Source organism: Nyctibius grandis, chromosome 20 (genome assembly GCF_013368605.1).
Source record: "Nyctibius grandis isolate bNycGra1 chromosome 20, bNycGra1.pri, whole genome shotgun sequence".
Taxonomy (NCBI): Eukaryota; Metazoa; Chordata; class Aves; order Nyctibiiformes; family Nyctibiidae; genus Nyctibius; species Nyctibius grandis.
This window is the reverse complement of record NC_090677.1, coordinates 7,377,226-7,399,304: the sequence shown is the minus strand read 5'-3', so window position 1 is coordinate 7,399,304 and position 22,079 is coordinate 7,377,226. Positions and strand designations below refer to the sequence as shown.

Here is a 22,079-nt window from a genome sequence, read left to right as displayed (position 1 = left end):
AATAATAAACCATCACAGCCTGCAATGTGTTGAATCAACAGGGAAAAAAAAAATCACAAGTTTTTCTCCTCCAAGGGCTACAGCTGCAGGCCAATCAATTCAATTTTTCTACGTGTTAAAATTCATTTTAATAAATTTAATTTTTAAAATGAAGGGCACCCTTAAAGACCCGATCTAACATAATGTCTGTGCAATCCTCCATTTCTCTGGCAGGCCTGGTGGGCTTTTCAAGTAGTTGTGCACTACATTAGGTTGCTATTTCCTCTTTGTAACGAAGTAAAATAGAGGTGAAAAATATCACAAACATTTTTACTGAAGTCATTTGGGCTGTGCCATTTTACTCTGGCTAACGCTGGGTCAGTAACTAGTGATACCTTCCCAGTTATCCTGGTGTTAGTTCTTTACCTTCGACCTCCCGTGCAAACAACAGCATCTTGCACAGCACATACAGGGATATCCCGAAACACGGCGCGATTGGCGGTGGTTCACAGTTCTGGCAATTAATTGCCAGGTGTAGACTTTGCCCAGACCAGCAGCTCCCAGCCATTTTTAAGCAGCTCTACATAGAATCATAGAATGGTTTCGGTTCGAAGGGACCTTGAAGATCATCCAGTTCCAACCCCCTGCCACAGGCAGGGACACCTTCCACCAGACCAGGTTGCTCCAAGCCCCATCCAACCTGGCCTTGAACACTGCCAGGGAGGGGGCAGCCACAGCTTCTCTGGGCAACCTGGGCCAGGGTCTCACCACCCTCACAGCAAATCATTTCTTCCTCATATCTCATCTAAATCTCCCCTCTTTCAGTTTAAAACCGTTCCCCCCTTGTCCTGTCACTCCATGCCCTTGTAAAAAGTCCCTCTCCAGCTTTCCCGTAGCCCCTTCAGGTACTGGAAGGTGCTAGAAGGTCTCCCCGGAGCCTTCTCTTCTCCAGGCTGAACAGCCCCAGCTCTCTCAGCCTGTCTCCAGAGCAGAGGGGCTCCAGCCCTCTGAGCATCTTCGTGGCCTCCTCTGGACTCGCTCCAACAGCTCCATGTCCTTCTTATGTTCGGGGCATCATCCCGGCCCTCCCTCTCTACCCACTGACCATCTCTGTTTGCTGTTTACTCTCCTCCTCATGCCCCACCAAAAAGCCGTCCTGGCACCATTTCTCAGCTCATCCTCTGCCTCCCACTCCGTGCAGCACTAAACCGGACCCTGCCCTTGTCCCTTTGCAACCTGCTCTGCCCCTTATGTGAGTCGTTCACCCTCCTGGTCATTTTCCCTGAATCCCCTGCTGCTCCAGGCCAGTGAGACCTGCTGCTTTCAAACAACAAAGCGGCAATGTTCAGTCTTTCTTAACTTAAAGTCCAAACTAATTTGAAGTCCTAGCAGCTGATGGTGACAGCTCAGCTTCTCTGCTGAAGGATGTGTCCTTGGGTGAAGGGAAGAAATCCCCTGGCAGGGCAAAGCCAGCGGCGCCTGGACACAGAGATCACAGAATCACAGAATCAATCAGGTTGGAAGAGGCCTCTGGGATCATCGAGTCCAACCATTGCCCTGACACCACCATGGCAACTAGACCATGGCACGGCTTTTCTTAAACGCCTCCAGGGACGGTGACTCCACCACCTCCCTGGACAGCCCCTTCCAATGGCTAATGACCCTTGCTGAGAAGAAATGCTCCCTAATGTCCAACCTGAACCTCCCCTGGCCAAGCTTGAGGCTGTGTCCTCTTGTCCTATCGCTGGTTGCCTGGGAGAAGAGGCCGACTCCCACTGTGCTACAACCTCCCTTCAGGTAGTTGTAGACTGCACTAAGGTCACCTCTGAGCCTCCTCTTCTCCAGGCTAAACAACCCCAGCTCCCTCAGCCGTTCCTCGTAGGTCAGACCCTCCAGACCCTTCCCCAGCTTGGTCGCCCTCCAAGATGCTCTGGTTGGAAGATGCTCTTCCCAGGGGGAATCCATCACCCGCTCCAGCGACAAGGGCAGACACGCTCCCACGGCTGCTCACCCACCCCAAAACCGAGCTCCCCTTTACGCGTACGTCCACGAAACACCGGGGCTTTGCTGAGCGTGCCCTTCAGTAAGGAGTTCTGACGGCCGGTACCCCAAACTCACGGGCCCACCGGCACCGTACCTGGCTCCTGCTCCTTCTCCAGCACGGCGAAGGCGAGCGAGGGGTGCCGCCGGACGAGCTCCCGGGCCGAGGCCAGCCCCACGATGCCCGCGCCCACCACCGCCACGTCGAAAGTGCTGCACAGACACAGACACGGCCGTCAGCTCCCCCCGGCAGCGCTCCCGTCCGTGTGCCCGGGGCCCGCCCGCCCCGGAGGGCAGCGCGACGGCGCGGCCCCCCCCATGGCCGCCCTCCCGCCGTGAGCGAAGCGCCGAGGCGGCGCGGGCAGCGCCCGGCGCGGTCACACCGAGGAGGCGACGGGGCTCAGGCAGGGCCGCCCCCCCGCTCCCTCCCCGCGGCCTCACCTGCGCTGCCGCCGCTGGGCCCGCCACGGCGCCGCGGCCCCGCCGCCCGCCCGCTGCCGCAGCAGCGCCGCCGCCGCCATCTTGGGGGCGGGGACACGCACCGCGCCGGGCTCCTCCTCCGCGCCCGCTCCGCGCCGCCGGTGAGGGAGGGCCGGGCCGGCCTCCGCGTACTGTTTGCCCGCTCGGCCCTTGGGGTGGCCAGGCGGGAGGGGACCGCGGGCGGGCGGCGGGGCCTCCCCTCAGGGCGCTGATCCCCGGGGCTTCCCCTGCAGCCGTGGCTCCTGCTGGGCTGACAGACCCGGTTAGGCCCTGAGGGGAGGCCGGGTGCGGGCCTGCTGCTTCGGGAGCTGGCGCTGACACCCCGAATAACGTCTCCGTTTCCCCTCTCTCCTTTCTTTCAAGAACGTGATGCTGTTGGGGACGCTGGTGCGGCCGGTGGGCAGCCTGGGCAAGCTGCGGCCGCCGGGCGCCTGCAGACACTTCTGGGGATGGCTGAACGCTGTGTTCAACAAGTAAGAGAGGTTCGGAGGGCACAGGTCCATAATGGGTCCCTCGTATACACTGCACGGTTTGTGAAGCAGAGAGAATCAAGCCCCAGGACTGCGGAGATCATTTTTTATTACCAGTGCCCTTCTTTTCCCCCGGATTGCATGTTGATGCTTGGCAGGGGTCATTCCTTAACCTGTTCGCAGTCACAAAGCTGTGGCTTTCCAGAGGGAGGCGTGTGCTTTGCTCCCCTCCCCGGGGTGGCCGAGGCAAGCTGGCGATGTGGATTCTCTCCCTAAATGCCCGTCTTTGACCCCGACTGCATTTAAGCCAGTAGCACAACCGTGCCCCCTTTACTTACTCAGAAAAGCATCCGACCAACCCATCATTTACAATGGGATTCAGCCACACGAGCGTTTCACATTTACTTTTAGAAAGATAAAGCCTTTCTCTGTGAAACCCTTTCTCTGCCCATAGCTTTTGCCAGTAGCTAATAGTTTTGCCGTGTGTCTTCTAGCGCTCTGAAAAGGGTTGCAGGGTGTAGCTGATTGCTATATGAGGTGGGAAGCTCAACCACGAGTCTCTTCCAGGTCTCTGCTCCTGTCTTCAGCATTCCTCACCAGACTAAGATATCCTTTTCCTGAACGGACCCAAGGATTTTAACTAACTGCTTAAGTGTGTCTTTTTGAAATACTGTAATTCTTGAGAAGAAGCCTTCAGGAATGACATACATGTGACAGGCAATGTTTGATTTTTATATAATCAAAATATGTTTGGGAGACAAATTTGCAGTTGTTGTAAAGCCTTATTCTGGGTGGAGAAAGCCATTTTTTCTCTCTCCTTACAGACATGGAAGGAAGCAATCAATTAGAAGGGTTAACACATGCCAAGTCAAGTTGGATTTGTATTTTTTTTTTACCAAAAGTAACTGCCATTTAAAACAAGTTTAAAAAACCCTTATGCCAGACTGATTAAGAACCAGCACAACCCAAATAATTATATATAAAGCACTTCCAGTAAATCATGTTATTACTTTTCTGACATCTTCTCATGCACAGACCCAAGTGTTTGTTGTGTGGTATTATTATCACCAAGACAATAAATCTGCTGCATTATCAGAACCTTGTGAATGCTCCTTCTGTCTTGGCAGGGTGGACTATGAACGCATACAGGCCGTTGGCCCCGACAGGGCGGCTTCAGAATGGCTCTTGCGATGCGGTGCCCTGGTGCGCTATCAGGGCTACCAGAAATGGCAGCAGGACTACAACGGCCTCCCAACGGGGCCCTTGGGGAAGTACAAGATCGAAGCAATTAATGCCACTGAATCTTGCATCATGCACAGAGGATTTGATTATCTGGGTAATGTAGACACAGCTGTGCAAAGATTATACCGAGGGGTCTTAGCTCTTCAGTTGCATCAAAATACGAATAACCGGGTCATTTCCTCATTTCTTAGTAAGAAATAGAGAAATCTTTGTTTTCCCCCTTTTTTCTTTAAAATGGCTCTACAAACCTTCAGGAGTTCCTCAGGTTTTGCTGGAGGTGTGCTCTGAAGCAGAAAGAGATTGGGAACTTCAGCCCTTACCTGAAGTGACAGTAGCACTGAGGAAGTGCAACAAAGCTTTGCTGTTTCAATGAGTTCATAGTGAAGTAGCTGGTAGCAAAAAGCACTACTTTAAATATTCTTTTTCTTCTAACCAAGTATGTTTTTCTGTATCTGTGAAGTCATAATGCTGCTTGTTCTCCAGGCACTTAGGATTTCTTCAGAGATTAAAAAAAAAGCAGCAAGCTCTCAGTTTCTTACAAAATAAGAAAGAGATTGTTTCAGGTCTCCTTTAAATAACAAAAACCAAAATGGAGAACAGACCATTTTATTTTTTTTATTGGCGGGGGACCTTGAATTTCCTGCATTATTTCAGAGTCACTGTTTATCTCCCAGACTTGTAGAGCTTTTTTTGGTACTTGCCTGTGTCAAAGCTCTTAGAATCTTACTAAAAGGATACAAACCCTGGGGTTTTCATATATTTGAAGTCCCATAAAGGGATTTAGGAGCTTCATGGTGCGTTACGGCCTCGCTGTACAGAGGAGCATGTTGCAGTTACTAAATGGCAAGTGAGAACTTAACAAGTATGGGTTGTTCTTGGTGTTCTGAAGCAATTACTCGTTTTTGTCTTCCCAGATGGTCTTGAACACGTTGCAGAAATCAAGCTGCAGAAGTGTATTTACATCCAGGACGAGTGTCTGCAGAGGCTCAGCGAGACGAAGAACCTACAGAAGAGTCTTCTCCAGCTGAAGATAATTTCCTGTGGGAATGTCACAGATAAAGGCATCATCGCACTTCACAAGCTGATGTACGTGAGCTGCCGAGCTCTTCTGCCTCCCTACCTGTTACCACCCCGCAGTTCTGGGATGATGTTGACTGGAAGGGCTAAAGTCAGAACATTTCTGGGCTGTTGCAGACGTGTGGGGCTGTGGGGTGGCTGGCTTTGGGGACTGACCTGCAGGCAGGTCTGTAGAACCAGTTAGAACCAGTAACCTTTTAAAATACTCAAAATGCCTATGGTAGAGTAATCCTTTGTCTAATTTCTGTGTCAACAGGTAAATAGTAGTTGCTGACTTTTCTTCTTAAATATTTATAGGAACCTTGAATATTTGTATCTGAGTGACCTTCCTGGAATAAGACAGAAAGAAACTACCGTCCATGTCCTTCAGCAGGCACTGCCAAACCTCGAGGTGGAGCTGGATTTAGAATAAACACAATTGTACGTAAATAAGATGGATTTGATTTCATAGTATTTATCACATGTTGTATAAATTAAGTTGTAGATCTACTGTATTTCCAGGTATGGAAATAAACTCAGATTTCCCAGCCCAGCCTTAAAAGCTGTATGCAATCTTTTATGCAATAAAAGACTGCACTAAGGTCACCTCTGAGCCTCCTCTTCTCCAGGCTAAACACCCCCAGCTCCCTCAGCCGTTCCTCATAGGTCAGACCCTCCAGACCCTTCCCCAGCTTGGTCGCCCTCCTCTGGACTCGCTCCAACACCTCAACATCTTTCTTGAAGTGCGGGGCCCAGAACTGGACCCACTGGCCTCACCAGTGCCGAGTACAGAGGGCCGATCCCTTCCTAGACTGGCTGAATGATTCATCCTGAGGAAGAATAGAGCATTTTTAGTCAGATCCCTAGTTTTGGTGGTAGGGGAGAAAAAGGAGGTTGGCAACAACTCCAGGACAGCAGATTTCATAGTGACGTCTCAGACGTGGCCACCTCTGAGTAACAGAGTCTCTTCTCTTATCCCGGATTGTCCCCTGAAGGAAGTGGTTACATGGCTGAATAGCCACACAGAAAATACTGGAATGCCAAAGCTTTCTGAGTGTAACCAAAACTACCTGTGGACACAATGTTCAAGATTAAAATATATTCTAAGATGCACTAAAAGGAAGGCAGACACTCTGTGAAGCTATGGCATCTGTCCCCTTGGAATTGCTTTTACTGTTGTTGAAGACAGTACTGGGACAGGGAAACATTTTTGCTCCAGGTTTCAAGTAGAAAGAGGACATTCCTTGCCCAGTAGTAGAACTTTATATGGTAAAACACATCCAGTAAGTTGGAAAAACAAGCTCCAGTTCTTTTATTCAAAACCAACACACTATTACATCCTGAGATTACACAAACCCCAAGAATCATTCTAATACATATGCTTAGGCAGGACTCCTGCCTGTGTCTGGCCAATGTTATAAATTATAGTCATGAATTATTTCTGATGAAAACAATTTCTCTAACACTACAGCCAAGTGACTTCACTATTGACAGAAACAGCAAATAAAACCCACCTCCTTATGCAGGGAAGAAACAGGCAGGAGAAACTGTGAAAAGACTAAAGAAACAACAGGTTTTATTGTCTGTATGTTCTCTTCCTGGTAATGGTGCCTGTTGAGCCTTTTATTAAGTCTAAGTTACTACCAGTAGTAGTGATCTATAAATGCAGTAAGAAAGACAGGTGTATCTTTAAAGTAGTGCTATTTCAGCGGGTTTGTAACTAACTGGAGCAGGTATGTGGCCTCTCTTCAGGCCTGGCTCCACAAACACATCTGTCTTCTCCCTGCAGGCCCAGCGACAGCCCCAGCCTAAAGCAGCGCGGCTGTTCTGACACAGAGGGACTCAGATTGGTTTGGCAAGGTTGCAGTTCTCCTCCCAGGTCTGAAGATACAGGTGACAGAGAGGCAAGAGTTTTTAAATTCACACTGCCACCACTGGGTTACAGTAATCCTGAACCAGTACATGATCACAAACCAGTATATGATCACAAACCAGTATATGATCACAACCACAAATCACGAATTAAAGCAAAACAGATGTCTTTTCTTTTGTACACTGAGTAAGGTGAGCCTGGAATTCTCTCTGTGCATCACTTCGCTTCCATCAGTGACCCAGAGTACATTACAAACCACTTGTGCATATGTTGTAACATGTATGAATTTCGTTTTCCACCACGTATCCTCCTTCTGTAAATTCTGAATGACTTGAACTTGGAACAAGAAATAGATTTTCACCTGCCCTCTGGTTAGATGTTGGGGAAATGGTAGTTTGATTTCCTTGTTTTGCAGCACTTCTTCTTGCTGTCCAAAGCTGGCAGAACGTTACTACTGGTTAACTGAGGCAGGTGCTGTAACTAAAGGAAAAGTTACACAGTGTGTATTTGTCTGAAATGAGACCAAAGCATGCATTTCATTCTTCAAAAAGGAATATAAGCTATCACAGAATCACACAGAATCACAGAATCAACCAGGTTGGAAGAGACCTCTGGGATCATCGAGTCCAACTATTGCCCTGACACCACCATGGCAACTAGACCAGGGCACTAAGTGCCATGTCCAGGCTTTTCTTAAACCCCTCCAGAGATGGTGACTCCACCACCTCCCTGGGCAGCCCCTTCCAATGGCTAATGACCCTTGCTGAGAAGAAATGCTTCCTCATGTCCAACCTGAACCTCCCCTGGCGAAGCCTGAGGCTGTGTCCTCTTGTCCTGTCGCTAGTTGCCTGGGAGAAGAGGCCGACTCCCACTGCGCTACAACCTCCCTTCAGGTAGTTGTAGACTGCAATAAGGTCACCTCGGAGCCTCCTCTTCTCCAGGCTAAACACCCCCAGCTCCCTCAGCCGTTCCTCGTAGGTCAGACCCTCCAGACCCTTCACCAGCTAGAACTATTTGTACTGTAACTCTACTTTTCAAACTAAGAGTCATGGATCTGGTGTTCTACAACTGGACTGCAACCAGAACAGCTCATTACAGATATTCCTTCCAGTCATCCAGGGCAAGAAAAATATTAGTTACATCCTAGGTCATAGAAATGGACGAGGCGAGTCGGTTTGAGCCAGGAATTTATATGCTGTAGCAGTTCTCCACCTCCAACCTCCCTGCACATTAGCAGGGCAGCGTTAGAGCTGTCAGGGGGAGTGTGGCTCACAGGAAGAAAGAACTGCTGGATCTTTAAGGTCCCTTCCAACCCAAACCGTTCTATGATTCTGTGAGTCTCAGCATGAGGCCGGGTTTGGAGACTTGGGCTGGAGTCTGGAAAGACTGAAACGGCAGGGAGATGCTGGCTTGGCAGCTCCAGCTGCAGAAACACCCAGCGCACTGTGTAAGGCCTGGAAACACGTAAGGGATCCCACCAGCAGTGACAAGTAAGATTGGTCCAACGCAGGAGCTCGCTCTCACCGTTAACTGCTGGCACGAGCCCACCTCCTGGGAGCCAAGCAGAGCGAACCGGTCCCCTCCTCACCCACAGAGCATTCAACACCACTACAAAAATTGTTACCCCTGGCATGTGCTTCCAAGTCAGCCTGGCTGGTTTCCGAGCCATTCTTTCATGTTCTTTCCCCAAATCCGCTGCCTCCCGAATGCTGTCAAAATAGGGCTGCTGGAGCAGCTGCTCACACGTCTGCCTCTCTGCAGGGTCCAGATGAAGGCAACCCTTAGAAAAGATGAAGGATCACACGAAACACTCGTTAAACCTCAAGTTAGACCTTGTCAACCTCGTTAGACCTCGTCGAGGTCTGCACAGTTCCAGCTACTCACCACAGCCAACGAGCACTCGCACAAATCCAGGTGTTAAAGTATTTTTTTGAATTAATTTTAAGAGTCTGGCTTTTCAGAGCGAGCACGGAGCTGGCCAAGCAGCTAACACTGCAGTAAGAGGACTTGGGGCTAGAGGGACAGTTACAATTGCACGGTGCAGCAAACCACCAAGCCTCAAAAACCAGTTAAGCCCATAACTTTTACTGGAACTAGAACAATATCCTTAAGCAGGGGGATCCACTATGGCACCAGCTCTGTTGTCCCAGTGTTTAGCGTAGCTAAACAGCTGCACCTTCCATTCAATGTCTCCATCCTCACAGTTTCCATTCACTGCATTTGAATAAGGGAGTGATATGTTTTCCATCTCCATGGTAAAAATGAGTGGATTAGAGAGGAGTGGATTAAAAGTCCTCTCCAAATCCCCTCCAGCTCTGTATTTCAATGAATCTCTGATAATTCAGTAGCCAACTCAAACCAGTTACCAGGTGACAAGCAAAACAGACTGCTCTCCGTGCAGAGCTCCTCCACTAGCTGGAGGTTTCTTACCTTCATGAGGGCTAAAGCAGAGTATGAAATCGTAGGGAATTTCATTTCTAACGGCTCCTGGAGCAGGAAAAAAAAAGTGACTCATATTAGCAAGGTTTTCATTCATCAGGATATAGAGAACCAGCTTCCCACAGCAACATGACCTGTGCTCACAAAAGGCATCTGCCACTTCACGTGCTTAGAGGAGAGGTGCCCGGCGCCACCGAGGATGGGTAGGCTGGCTGCTGTGCCACCAGGAGTGGGGAGAAGGGGCAGAGATCAAGCATTTCTTTGACAGCTTTTACACGGAATATCAGTTAAAACATCATGAGAGGGGTTCAGCCACCTCCAAATAATATTCTAGTGGCAAAGTAGAGGGCAAAGCTTTTGGAGAGGGGAAAAAAATGCTGCACAGCAACGGACTGGCCAAGCTGAGCAAGGGAGGCTTTTCCAGCTGTGCTTCCAAAGCAGACAGCACGTGTGCTCTGGGTACAAAGCAGCAGGAACGTTTCTCTGTCCAAACACCACATCTCCTCAGCACTGCAGATGGATTGCTGGTTAGCGCTAGGCTCAAGGGAAGCGTGTCCGGAGGGAGCTCTTACCATGCTTTCTGGGTCTGGAATTCTTACCCCGCTGAAGAACTGGTTGGTGCTGAACACTTGCTGGTGCCTGGGAATAAGATCCCCTTTGACCAAGAATAAAAAAAACCAAAGATTAATTTGCTGTTTTCACAGTGCCTGCACTGAACAAGCTGATCACAGAATCACAGAATCACAGAATCAATGAGGTTGGAAGAGCCCTCTGGGATCATCGAGTCCAACCATGGCCCTGACACCACCATGGCAACTAGACCATGGCACTAAGTGCCATGTCCAGGCTTTTCTTAAACACCTCCAGAGATGGGGACTCCACCACCTCCCTGGGCAGCCCCTTCCAATGGCTAATGACCCTTGCTGACAAGAAATGCTTCCTAATGTCCAACCTGAACCTCCACTGGCCAAACTTGAGGCTGTGTCCTCTTGTCCTGTCGCTGGTTGCCTGGGAGAAGAGGCCGACTCCCACTGCGCTACAACCTCCCTTTAGGTAGTTGTAGACTGCACTAAGGTCACCTCTGAGCCTCCTCTTCTCCAGGCTAAACACCCCCAGCTCCCTCAGCCGTTCCTCGTAGGTCAGACCCTCCAGACCCTTCACCAGCTTGGTCGCCCTCCTCTGGACTTGCTCCAACACCTCAACATCTTTCTTGAAGTGCGGGGCCCAGAACTGGGAGATAGTATAAGAATGACTAAACATTTATGTTAATTGTAATCAGATATATTAACCAATGAAAAGTATGTTTTGCAAATGAAGGGATGATTTCATGTAATTCTTTGTGTATAAAAAAGGTACTGGGATTCGCAGTGTGTGTGCTTGATTTGTGGATGATTCCACCGAGCAGCCTGCACAGAATAAATACAGCATCTCTCCTGAGCAGGTGAGATATTGGTTTATTGCCCACCGGGCACGTGTGCAGAAGGGACACTCACCCAGGGTTCTGCGGATGAGGTACAGCTGGTCGACGTCAGACTTGCCAGGCCACAGAGGGACCCCGGAGAGCAGCTCTGCAAAGACACAGCCTATCGCCCACACGTCCACGGGAGGGCCGTACTGGGTGTCTCCCACAAGCAGCTCCGGAGAGCGATACCACCTGGTAGCCACATAGTCTGTGTAATAATCACTCGGACCGGCTAGGTTGGGGTCAGGGAGGAGAGAAACAAACAGGAATCTGGGATCAGAACAATGCAGATGAGCCACCATCAGTTGTTACACACGTTGGGGCACGTCCTGGGCAGGCAATAGCTACAGGAGCAGGATGAGTCAGTGGCCACCAGCAGAACCCAACTATGGAAACACTTAAGACTTGGCAAAAATCAAGAGCATACTTTTCTCGAAATGAAAACATGCAGAGCCCCACAGCAGGGCCCTGCACCAGCCACCGGTCAGTTCTCAAAGCCCACGTGATTTGTCTGAACAAGAGCTAAAAAAAAATAGATTAGCGGGTTTATTTACAATGGAAAATGTGAAGCCATTGTTTGCAGAGACAGTGCCTTCTGCCAGAGGGGTCCCTCCTGCCAGGGGACTCCAGCTGTGTCTCCAGCGTTGCATATGCAACGGCTGGGCAGCTCCACGATGCCCAAGGCCAACTTCCATCTCCCAGCGCCAGCACTACCAGCTGGGAGCTCAGATGGGGTTTGCTTACGGAGGCACTTGGCTCACGGTGTCTGGGTGAGCTCCCTCTAAGCTGGTTTGGGGATCTCTACCCAGCCTTTAGCAGAGCTTCTCTGTGAAAACACACCAGCCTTTATACAGGATGATTTATCAAAGACAAGTGAGTCTTTACTGGTGTTTGAAAACCTGATCCTACACTTCATTTGAGCTTTCACGTGTTAACAGTCCATGTCAGTAGCAAGCTGGCACTCACTCAGTATGCGAGCAAAGCCAAAGTCACAAAGTTTGATGACCGAGTGCTTTGTTATCAGGATATTTTCCGGCTTTACATCTCGGTGGATGCACTGAAAACAGAAAAAAAAACCAAGGTTAGAAGCAAGTATTTAACTTGGCCCTCAGAAAAAGAACCTCTTAATTTAGGCACATCGTGCCAGGCAATCATTCCTGCTGAAAGAGAAGATGAAAGGATTTCTTAGCAGCAGCTAAAGCCATGTCCTGCTGGGCAGGGCACTTACCCCACCTATACCCTACCTTTGGGATGAGACACTGTGCAGACTCCCAGCCAGCTCCCCAGGACTAGCTGGGCCTCTGCTAGCAGGAGGAGCGAGGTTTGCGTAGCGAGGATTGCTGTTGACCTGGCTCTCTGCAAACGCAACTCACTCGATACAGCTACGTGTAACACACTCCTAGTAATGGGCTCGGTTGTATGAATATGTGGGGAGATCCTAATGAGAGGTGTGTAGGTCCTCTTTGGTCAGCTCTTGGATGATGTCCTTTTCTCCCAGGCAACTAGCGACAGGACAAGAGGACACAGCCTCAAGCTTCGCCAGGGGAGGTTCAGGTTGGACATGAGGAAGCATTTCTTCTCAGCAAGGGTCATTAGCCATTGGAAGGGGCTGCCCAGGGAGGTGGTGGAATCACCATCTCTGGAGGGGTTTAAGAAAAGCCTGGACATGGCACTTAGTGCCCTGGTCTAGTTGCCATGGTGGTGTCAGGGCAATGGTTGGACTCGATGATCCCAGAGGGCTCTTCCAACCTGGTTGATTCTGTGATTCTGTGTATTTACTGATAATCTAGTAGACAATCAAATGATTTTGCTGGCAAAGCTCACAGCTGAGATGAAGGCTATGGTTTACATGTGGGGCTTTATCCTTGTACATGCCAGAGCACGCCTGGTGTTCCCTCAGCACAGCTGAGACACATCCAGAGTGCTGTGTCTGGCTTTGAGAGCCTCAGTAGAAGGAAGACGGGGTCACACTGGAGTGACACCAGTGAAGGGCCACTAAAATGATTACGGGATTGGGGTATCTGACATCCAAGGAGAGGAAGAGGGAGCTGGGACCATCATTCAGCTTGGAGAAGAGAAGGCTCAGGGGCGATCTTATCAATGTGCATAAATACTTGATGGGCAGAAGACCGAGCCAGGTTCTCCTCAGTGGTGTCCAGTGAAAGGACAAGAGATAATGGGCACAAATGGAACACACAGAAAATTCTATTTAAATGCAAGCAATTATTTTTTTTATTGTGAGGATGGCCGAACACCGAAACAGGTTGCCCAGAGAGACTGTGGAACCTCCATCCTTGGAGATACTCAAACCCTGACTGGAAAAGTTTCCGAGTGGCCTGCTCTAGCTGACCCAGCTGGAGTGGGAGGGCTGGAGTAGATGATCTCCAGAGGTCCCTCCCAAAATCAGCAATTCTGTGGTTCCTGAGAAGTCGCCTTGCCTGTTGGAGGTTCACAACAATTGAATTTGGGCTTGGGAAAGAGTTTCTGCTGAGCAAACTAGCAGAGACCTTCATTTCTCCTGCCTATGTGTGAAAGGTGTGCTCTACTGGAATCACCAGGGTCTAGCTCATGTTGTCCCTCCCCTTCCATCACCTCAGCGCAAACACCTTGGACTTCTCCTACCTAAGTTGGTGGTAAATTATTGTGTCTCCTCCTGAGGCCTGAAATGCTGCTTGTTAAACCAGTGTCACGGAGTTCCAAAAAGGGCAGCTGCATAAAACCTCATTCCCTGTGATGTACAGCGGGTCAGCCTGCAGCATCTCATTGTTCCCTCTGCTTTAAAACTCCATTAAATCTTTCAGACTGAGTCAGGGAACAGAAAAAGAAGCAGCAAAACAACAAATCCTGGAAGCAGGACAGACCTGTGGCCAAGTTCCTGTGGCTCAACTGGACATAATTCTCCCAGCAAAGACAAAACAGCCATTCCAGAGCGATCTGCCCGACTCTTAAATCTCAAACATTGGCAGATAAACAAAATCCAAGACAATGACAGCTAAGTTTGCCTAAAGAACTTCTCCAAAAGGCTCCTTTCCTTCCCTGCTTCTTAAAGCGTCCCCACTGCTTTCTACAAAATATCCGTCACGCACACAGCTCATACACTAATATTTCAGATATATGTTCCCTGTTGAAAACAGGAAATTTCACCTGACTTTGCCCCATGAAACCTCTGTAATCAGGAGAATGGCACCAGAGCCTCCATCTCCTCCAAGGCCACGTTACAGCGCTGTTTAGGGGACTTACATTGTGTTTATGGCAGAAGTTCACAGCTTGGAGGGTCTGCCAGGTTATGCTCTTCACTAGATGCTCCGGCACCCTGTTTGAAAAAAGCACATTTTTATTTTGGCCGTGAAAAATAGCTTCACTATTAAAGGAAAAAGGAAGAGGAAGCCTTTGAGTTGCTAACGTTGTACAGGGATCTCTGAGCAGAACCATCAGGGACCAAGTCAGCAAACTCAGAGAAAAAACACTAGGTGCATTTTCTTGCTATAGATAAGCTACAAGAAATACACATTAACCCTCAGTTCGTTGCTCTTTCACGGCAGGGAACCAGTCACGCTGCCGAGCTGCTGATGGGGGAGGCTGTTTGTGCCTCTTCCCATGTTTCCGAGCTGAGGCTGAGCTCTGCCTGCACCTCCCTGCACAAAGCAATGCTCTCCTGCGAGGTTACCCTCCAAGCATCGCAGGAGCATCAACGGGAATGACAACACCACTTCCAAATCAATGCAACAAGGTGCAAGGATTTATGGCAGCTGAGAGCATGCCAGGGTGTCTGGGACCGCTCAGTCCCAGCCAGCATGAGCCCTGCCAACTGGTGACCACACATCAGTGCGTGCAAATCCGTGTCAAATCCTGTCTTGTGGCTGTGCTTAGTACCCACAGCTCCTGGCAACCCTCCTGGAATGCCAGCAGGCATCTCTGCCTCTGCAGCTGCTCAGAGGGTTGGAGGTGGTGGAGTATCTGTGGTATGGATGCATGCTCTGACTTGCACTGCTGTCATGTCACTGACTGTCCAGAGTAGAGAGGTGACCAGAATGGGATTGGGAAGGATTACAAAGCTCTGCTTTTGTTTGTATCTCCTCTCCTTCTCTCCATCCCACCACCTCCATCCCAGGGAGGTGGTGGAGTCATCGTCTCTGGAGGTGTTTAAGAAAAGACTGGACGTGGCACTTAGTGCCATGGTCTAGTTGCCATGGTGGTGTCAGGGCAATGGTTGGACTCGATGATCCCAGAGGGCTCTTCCAACCTGGTTGATTCTGTGATTCTGTGATCGTCTGGCAAACACTTCAGAGAAAGAAATCCTCTGTTAAAGATCCAGCCTCCTCTCCCCTCTTTCAGTTACTGTGCAACAGTTCTTAAACTTCCTTGGCTGTAACGGTCTTCAACAACCCCAGGAAAGGCATAGGTGACAGTCTTGGCACTTTCAAGCTCAAATCCAATTTCATTTCATGTGTTTAATGCTGAAAAGCTTCTGTTTCATCATGAAGAAAAAAAAAAACCACCTTGGAAGGGGCTGCCCAGGGAGGTGGTGGAGTCACCACCTCTGGAGGGGTTTAAGAAAAGACTGGACATGGCACTTAGTGCCCTGGTCTAGTTGACATGGTGGTGTCAGGGCAATGGTTGGACTCGATGATCCCAGGGGTTGTTTACTCAACCCCCAATTAGTCTCCAGCAGGCATTGCATTTAGCTCCAGGCCTGCAAACTGATGTATGAACTTTCTGCTTAGCATTTCCTCCGCACCGAGTCACCGTGGTTAATTAGGGACAATGTATTTAGTGGGAGTGCCGTTTATAATGTGTCAAAAGAACAAACCCTGTCCTGGAGAACGTTCTTTCTGCCTCTGTAGCTCACACGTTGTGCAAGCACCTGTTTAAAGAAGAAGGTGTCTGACCTGAGGCTGTGTGGAGAGGTGCAGGCGTAGATCCTGGTAACTCCTGCCAGCCAACACACACTCCTCAGCACAGCAGTGTGCCAGAGAGCTGGAAGACCTTCTACTGAAGGTCCCCTTCAGTACCTGAAGGGGCTACAGGAAAGCGGGAGAGGGGCTTTTTACAAGGGCAAGTAGTGACAGGACAAGGGGGAATGGTTTTAAATTGAAAGAGGGGAGATTGAGATGAGATATGAGGAAGAAATTCTTTGCTGTGAGGGTGGTGAGACCCTGGCCCAGGTTGCCCAGAGAAGCTGTGGCTGTCCCCTCCCTGGCAGTGTTCAAGGGCAGGTTGGATGGGGCTTGGGGCAACCTGGTCTGGTGGAAGGTGTCCCTGCCCATGGCAGGGGGTTGGAACTGGATGGTCTTTAAGGTCCCTTCCAACCCAAACCATGCTGTGATTCTATAAGTCACTGGTATACCATAGGGGTCATCAGTGCCATCACTACAGACCGTGTATGTTTTGGGTGCTCAATCACATTGCCCCAGTGCCCACAGCCTGGGTCTGCACAGCCCCCCGCAGTGATGAGCAGTGGGAAGGAGGGCAGCGTGCCCCCAGCCCACCCCCCAGCAGCCCTAACCTCTTCTCAGCGAGACACAAGATGCTCCCAGGCTGCTTGGGTTTGCTGCTGCCGAGGCAGCCAAAGATGACCCAAACACTCCGGTCTCCGTGGTGAGCAGCACCGTGCAGGAGCACACGCAGGCTCACACCAATTCTTGTGGACGTCATCACTAAACCACAGTAACAGAGCAAGTCCTGGGCACTGGGCTGAGACACCTCTCCTGTAATTAATGCAATTTCTCTGAAAACTCTGCAGGGCAGCAACGACATGGACACTCCCCGACTCCTCCACTCAAAGCTCCTAGTGAGACACAGGCCACTCACCCCCGGGGGTGCTTGTCCAGCTCGTGGAGAACCGTGTGGTCGCAGTACTCGAAGACTAGGTGGAGCCTCCGCTTCCTCCGGAACACTTCCAGTAGGTTCACCAGGTTGGGGTGTTTCAGTTGCTGTAACACACAGTGGATGGACTGGTTAGTTACTGCTCGGGGGAGTGGGGTAAAGGTGGGGGGGACAGTGCTTTTACCCACAAGGGTCTCGATTCCCTCTTCTACAAGCCGAACACAACGTGAAGCAGCAGCTCAGCTGCAGCTCAGCCTGCGCTGTAGTTACTTTAGGAACTACAAGTCAGCTTGGCTTCAGCGAGAGCCTCTTAGAAAAGAGGCTCAGGGATAAAGAATTCATCACGGTGCCCACAGCTATTTGTAGAAGATAAATGATTTGCTTTGAATCATAGAAAAGACTCATAGAATGGTTTGGGTTGGAAGGGACCTTAAAGACCATCCAGTTCCAACCCCCTGCCACGGGCAGGGACACCTTCCCGCAGACCAGGTTGCTCCAAGCCCCATCCAACCTGGCCTTGAACACTGCCAGGGAGGGGGCAGCCACAGCTTCTCTGGGCAACCTGGGCCAGGGTCTCACCACCCTCACAGTGGTGAGATTCTCTACAGATCCTCTCCAAAACCACCTCAAAGAGCACGTGTGAAAGCAGAGGACCCCCCGCTTTATGTTTAGAGCAAAGAATTTAGGCCTAGATAAAAATTAATAAGGAAACAATTCCACAGGTGCTCAGAAAGTCTGAGAACCACATCGCAACCATAACACTGCTCATTGAGCCCTTGTATAACCCCCTCCAGGGCTGGCTTAAAACCCAGTCAAGTTAATCAGTAGTTTCTTAGAAATTTAGATATAACAAAAGATAATTGTCTGGAAAATAAGCATTTCTCAAAAGAGCATGAGACTATAGGACAAGAGGACACAGCCTCAAGCTTCACCAGGGGAGGTTCAGGTTGGACGTTAGGAAGCATTTCTTCTCAGCAAGGGTCATTAGCCATTGGAAGGGGCTGCCCAGGGAGGTGATTCTAGTTGATTCTGTTCTACCACCCAATGTCCCCTCCCCAACCGAGAAAGGGAATTGGGAAAAGGAGGGAGACTCCTGGGCTGAAATTTAAACAGATTGAATAAAATAAGAAAACCAATATCAATACTAATACAAAAGACACAAAATTATACTTAGCTCATAGAGTGGTGGCAAGTCCCTCCAGGGATCACAACCCAGGAGAAAGGAGCAGAGCAAAGACCCCCCCTCCCCACAACCTTTCCCATTTATAGTGATCTTGACATTAATGCTATAGAACACACCTGTGGGCCAGCCTGGGCCAGCTGCCCTGGGTTTAACTGCCCATGGCCTTGATCACCAGCCCACAGCTGGCCACAGACTGGAACAACTCTGCCCACCGCCCCGCTCTCCCACCCCACCTCCCATGGCTCCTGGCCATGAAAAGCCCTTTGTCTACAAGGTATTTGCTGTGCAGAATCATGATTTCTCAGACCCCACATTGGTGACTGATGAAACACCATCTCCCCACATCTTTGACAAACACTTAGTTGTTGCCTAAGCCAGGAAATACCTCAACAAACAAACAAACTGTTACTATTTACAGAGAAAAACTGCAAAGATAGCCAAGCAGGTCTGCACTTGCTAAAACCAACAGTGCCCACACAGATCCTGCCCTGGCTCGCTGCAGTGGTGTCGGCTTTGGACCCTTAAGGGTGATGCATTTACCATCTGCATTACAAGTGACTTCTGCGATGATTATTTGCCTGTTCTGACCTTTAATATCATTTAAATCTTAATGCATCTCCAGCATTGTTGACTAAAATGATGCAGCTACATGTCATCTGTTTGCTTCAGATAGGAGACAAACTTAGGGTGTTTCTCCCCACAATGTAAGTGAAAAATAAATGTGCTTTTTTCCCAGATGATCGCTCTCCTAGGATGGCATCCAGGCTTATGCTGCCTCTTCCTGCAGCGGGTGGAGAATCAGGCCTTCATGTTCCTTTGACAATAACATTTACACCACTTATTTATATATAAATGCTCAATAAAAGACAAGGTGATAGCACAAAAGAGAGATGGGGAAAGGAAATATCAGAAATACCACAACCTGGTGAAATTTTGCACTTAATTGCAAATCTGAAAGTTCCTTGGTTCCCAGCAAGCAAATCAAGGTGACTCCATGGAAAGGAACACGGAGCACAACGAGTATCGACCGCTGCTACACCAACAGCAACAGGCAGAGAGGTCTGGGAACGACGTCACACAGAAATCAGAGACCAAGGGACTATGAATTTTGGGAAAGGAATTTTAAATAAAATGGAACATCTTTCTCCTCAGATTTCTGTAGGGTTTTGTTAACTCCAAAATCCTAAATCGTTGACTGTCTACAAGAATGCATTGTCTAGCCTGGCCTGCACATCTCTTGTAAAGAGGAGTCCTATAGTTCTTATTTTAAAATTTATAACAAGCAAACATGTTGTTAACATTGTTGTTTAATCAATTCATTGTTTTAAAGCTATGGCCCTTCTGCACAGAAAAGGGAAGACTGAAGATGAGGAGATGATGGAGGTGTACAAAATCATGAGTACCCTGGAGAAAGAGAGAAGGGAACAACTCTGCTTCTCGGAACACACAACTGGGGGTACTGTACGGCACCACCCAGCAGCAAGTTTGTAACCAACAGAAGGAAATATTTTTTCACACAACACATTCCTAAAGTCGTGGCACTCACTGCTTCAGGACACTATGGAGACCGAATGAATATACCAGCTCAAAAAGAGATGGGACAAACTCCCAACGGTCTATGGGTGTCTGCTAAGCGTGAAGCAACAGGTACAACCTCTGCCTCTAGAAACCTGGCCCTGAAGTTGGGTGTGTGAAAGGAAACCTTACCCCATCCTCTCCCTCTTTCTCCTGGGTTTCTGCTCATTTCTCCATGCTTGATGGACCCGGCGTGTGAGTCACTGCAAATGTTCAATCAGGAATATAAGCACAGAGGCTGAATGAGGGACCCATTTCTATGTGACGATGAGCTCTCACACAGAAGTCAAGAAAAGATCAGCAAAGACAAGGTGCTGCCATGGTTCACAGGTGTCAGCTCTGCAGTCGCTTCCACGTGTGAACACCTCTGAGCCTAAACAGCGCCCAGCATCCAACACACGGCTCGATCCCACCTGCACATCAGGCTCCAACACTGCGGATCCCCCACAACCAGGGGCTCAGAAAGGGCGTTTTAAGGACGAGCTGGGGCAGATTTATAAAGCGGGGAGCTAGGAGAGCTGCACCCCAGAGCTGTCCCCTACCTCGTGCTATCTAGGATCGCTTTTTGCTCATGTGCTTTACACCAGCCTCAACAGACTTCGTCTCTGGGGGGAATCTCCTGGACGCAGAGGGGGCTGCTGCCGGCCGGTCTGTCACAGGCGATGCCAACCATGCACCAGCCAGGACATAGCTGGCGCCATGGGGGGACAGAGGCTGGATCGATTCCTCTCTGCAGGGCACAGGGATGACTTTGTTGATGCTCCTCCACTACCCACGCAGAAGCCGGCAGACCCCTGGCTGCCAGTCTCAGTTCCCACCTGCACCAGCCGCCTTTGACCCGTGACAGCCTGGGCTGTGCTGGATCACCTCCATCCTTGGCCAAACGGGTCGGACTTTCACCGGCACCGGCAGAGGAACTGCCTGACTGGGGCACTCCATGTACGGCTCCCTCATGCCCCGTCCTCTCTCTTCCCCCCTCACGACGCCCCATGTCCTCACGCCGCCCCGCTCCATCCCTCCCCTGCCCGCTCCCTCGGGGCCCCCCAGACCCCCTGACCGCGGCGCCGGGCCCGCAATGGCCGGGCACAGCCCCCTCCCGGCCGGGGCGCCCCCGAGGCGGCGGGGGGAGCGAGGGAGGGCCGCGGGGAGCCAGCCCACCTTCAGCATGCGGATCTCCCGCAGGGCGATCTTCTTGATCACCGGGTCCTCCTCGGATTCCAAGAACTTCTTGATGGCCACGATCTGCCCCGTGTCCTTGTTGCGGCACTTGAACACGACGCCGTACGAGCCCTCCCCGACCTTGCTCAGCTTCTCGTACCGCTCCATGGCGCGGGGGGCCGGGCGGCGGCGGCGGGGCCTCACCCCCCCACCGGCGCAGCTCCCTCTCCGCCGAGCGCCGCAGCACCGGCCCCGGCCCCCGCCGTTCCCCCGCGGCCCCGCCCGCCCTCCGCTGCCTCGGTCCGGGGCGGGCCCTCGGGGGGGGGGTCTCCCCGGCGGGGGCCGGCCTTTGCGAGGCGCCTGTGGCCGGGACGCTGAGGGGAGCGCCCTCCCCGGGGCGGGGGACGAGGAGCTGCCCCGGGGGGCCCCCAAACCCAGCCGGGACGGGCCCCGGTGAGCGCGGGGGTCCCCACGGCCTCTGAGGGGGCCGCACGCACCCCTCGGGGCGCTGAGCCCCCCACCCCACGCCTCCCCCAGGGCTTCGTGTCCCCAGAATCACAGAATCAATGAGGTTGGAAGAGCCCTCTGGGATCATCGAGTCCAACCATTGCCCTGACACCACCATGGCAACTAGACCATGGCACTAAGTGCCATGGCCAGTCTTTTCTTAAACACATCCAGAGATGGTGACTCTACCACCTCCCTGGGCAGCCCCTTCCAATGGCTAATGACCCTTGCTGAGAAGAAATGCTTCCTAATGTCCAACCTGAACCTCCCCTGGCCAAGCTTGAGGCTGTGTCCTCTTGTCCTATCGCTAGTTGCCCGGGAGAAGAGGCCAACTCCCACTTCACTACAACCTCCCTTCAGGTAGTTGTAGACTGCAATAAGGTCACCTCGGAGCCTCCTCTTCTCCAGGCTAAACACCCCCAGCTCCCTCAGCCGTTCCTCAGAGGTCAGACCCTCCAGACCCTTCACCAGCTTGGTCGCCCTCCTCTGGACTCGCTCCAACACCTCAACATCTTTCTTGAAGTGCGGGGCCCAGAACTGAACACAGTACTCAAGATGAGGCCATTGTCTTTACCCCTCTCCTGGGCTCTGCTTTTCCACGGGGGTCTCTGGTTTTCACTCCATTTCCCTGCAGGGCTGGAAGAGGGAATGTCTCCCCCCAAAGCTGGCAGGCTTTAACCAGCACCCACAGCCCTTTCCTCCGGATCCCCGGGCACCATCTCCCACCAGCAGCAGCGGAGAGGAGGGGAGGCCGTGGCCCAGGGAGGCCTCGGCGCTGCCCAGGTAAGG

The 22,079-nt window shown here is 50.9% G+C and overlaps 2 protein-coding genes across 4 annotated transcripts; one reads left to right on the top strand and one right to left on the bottom strand.

Moving 5' to 3' along the window:
* Positions 1-2,511: 2,511 nt before the first annotated feature.
* Positions 2,512-7,765, top strand: DMAC2L (distal membrane arm assembly component 2 like). 3 transcript variants are annotated; one of them, XM_068416514.1, is made up of 5 exons: positions 2,512-2,600; positions 2,863-2,972; positions 4,097-4,305; positions 5,126-5,297; positions 5,586-5,829. In XM_068416514.1, exons 2-5 carry the CDS (start codon positions 2,869-2,871, stop codon positions 5,698-5,700), a joined length of 600 nt encoding a protein of 199 aa, XP_068272615.1. In that variant the 5' UTR covers positions 2,512-2,600; positions 2,863-2,868; the 3' UTR covers positions 5,701-5,829. The 3 variants fall into 3 exon arrangements, with proteins under 3 accessions (XP_068272615.1, XP_068272616.1, XP_068272617.1); XM_068416515.1 differs by lacking the exon at positions 2,512-2,600 and adding an exon at positions 2,607-2,761; XM_068416516.1 differs by lacking the exon at positions 2,512-2,600 and adding an exon at positions 7,057-7,765 and having other exon boundaries at positions 2,769-2,972; positions 5,586-5,708.
* Positions 6,602-21,033, bottom strand: CDKL1 (cyclin dependent kinase like 1). Its single transcript, XM_068416512.1, has 9 exons — positions 20,784-21,033; positions 16,853-16,974; positions 14,282-14,354; positions 12,008-12,098; positions 11,073-11,273; positions 10,152-10,234; positions 9,571-9,627; positions 8,765-8,920; positions 6,602-7,620 (listed from the first exon to the last, which is right to left on the bottom strand). Exons 1-9 carry the CDS (start codon positions 20,949-20,951, stop codon positions 7,513-7,515), a joined length of 1,059 nt encoding a protein of 352 aa, XP_068272613.1. The 5' UTR covers positions 20,952-21,033; the 3' UTR covers positions 6,602-7,512.
* Positions 21,034-22,079: the final 1,046 nt, after the last annotated feature.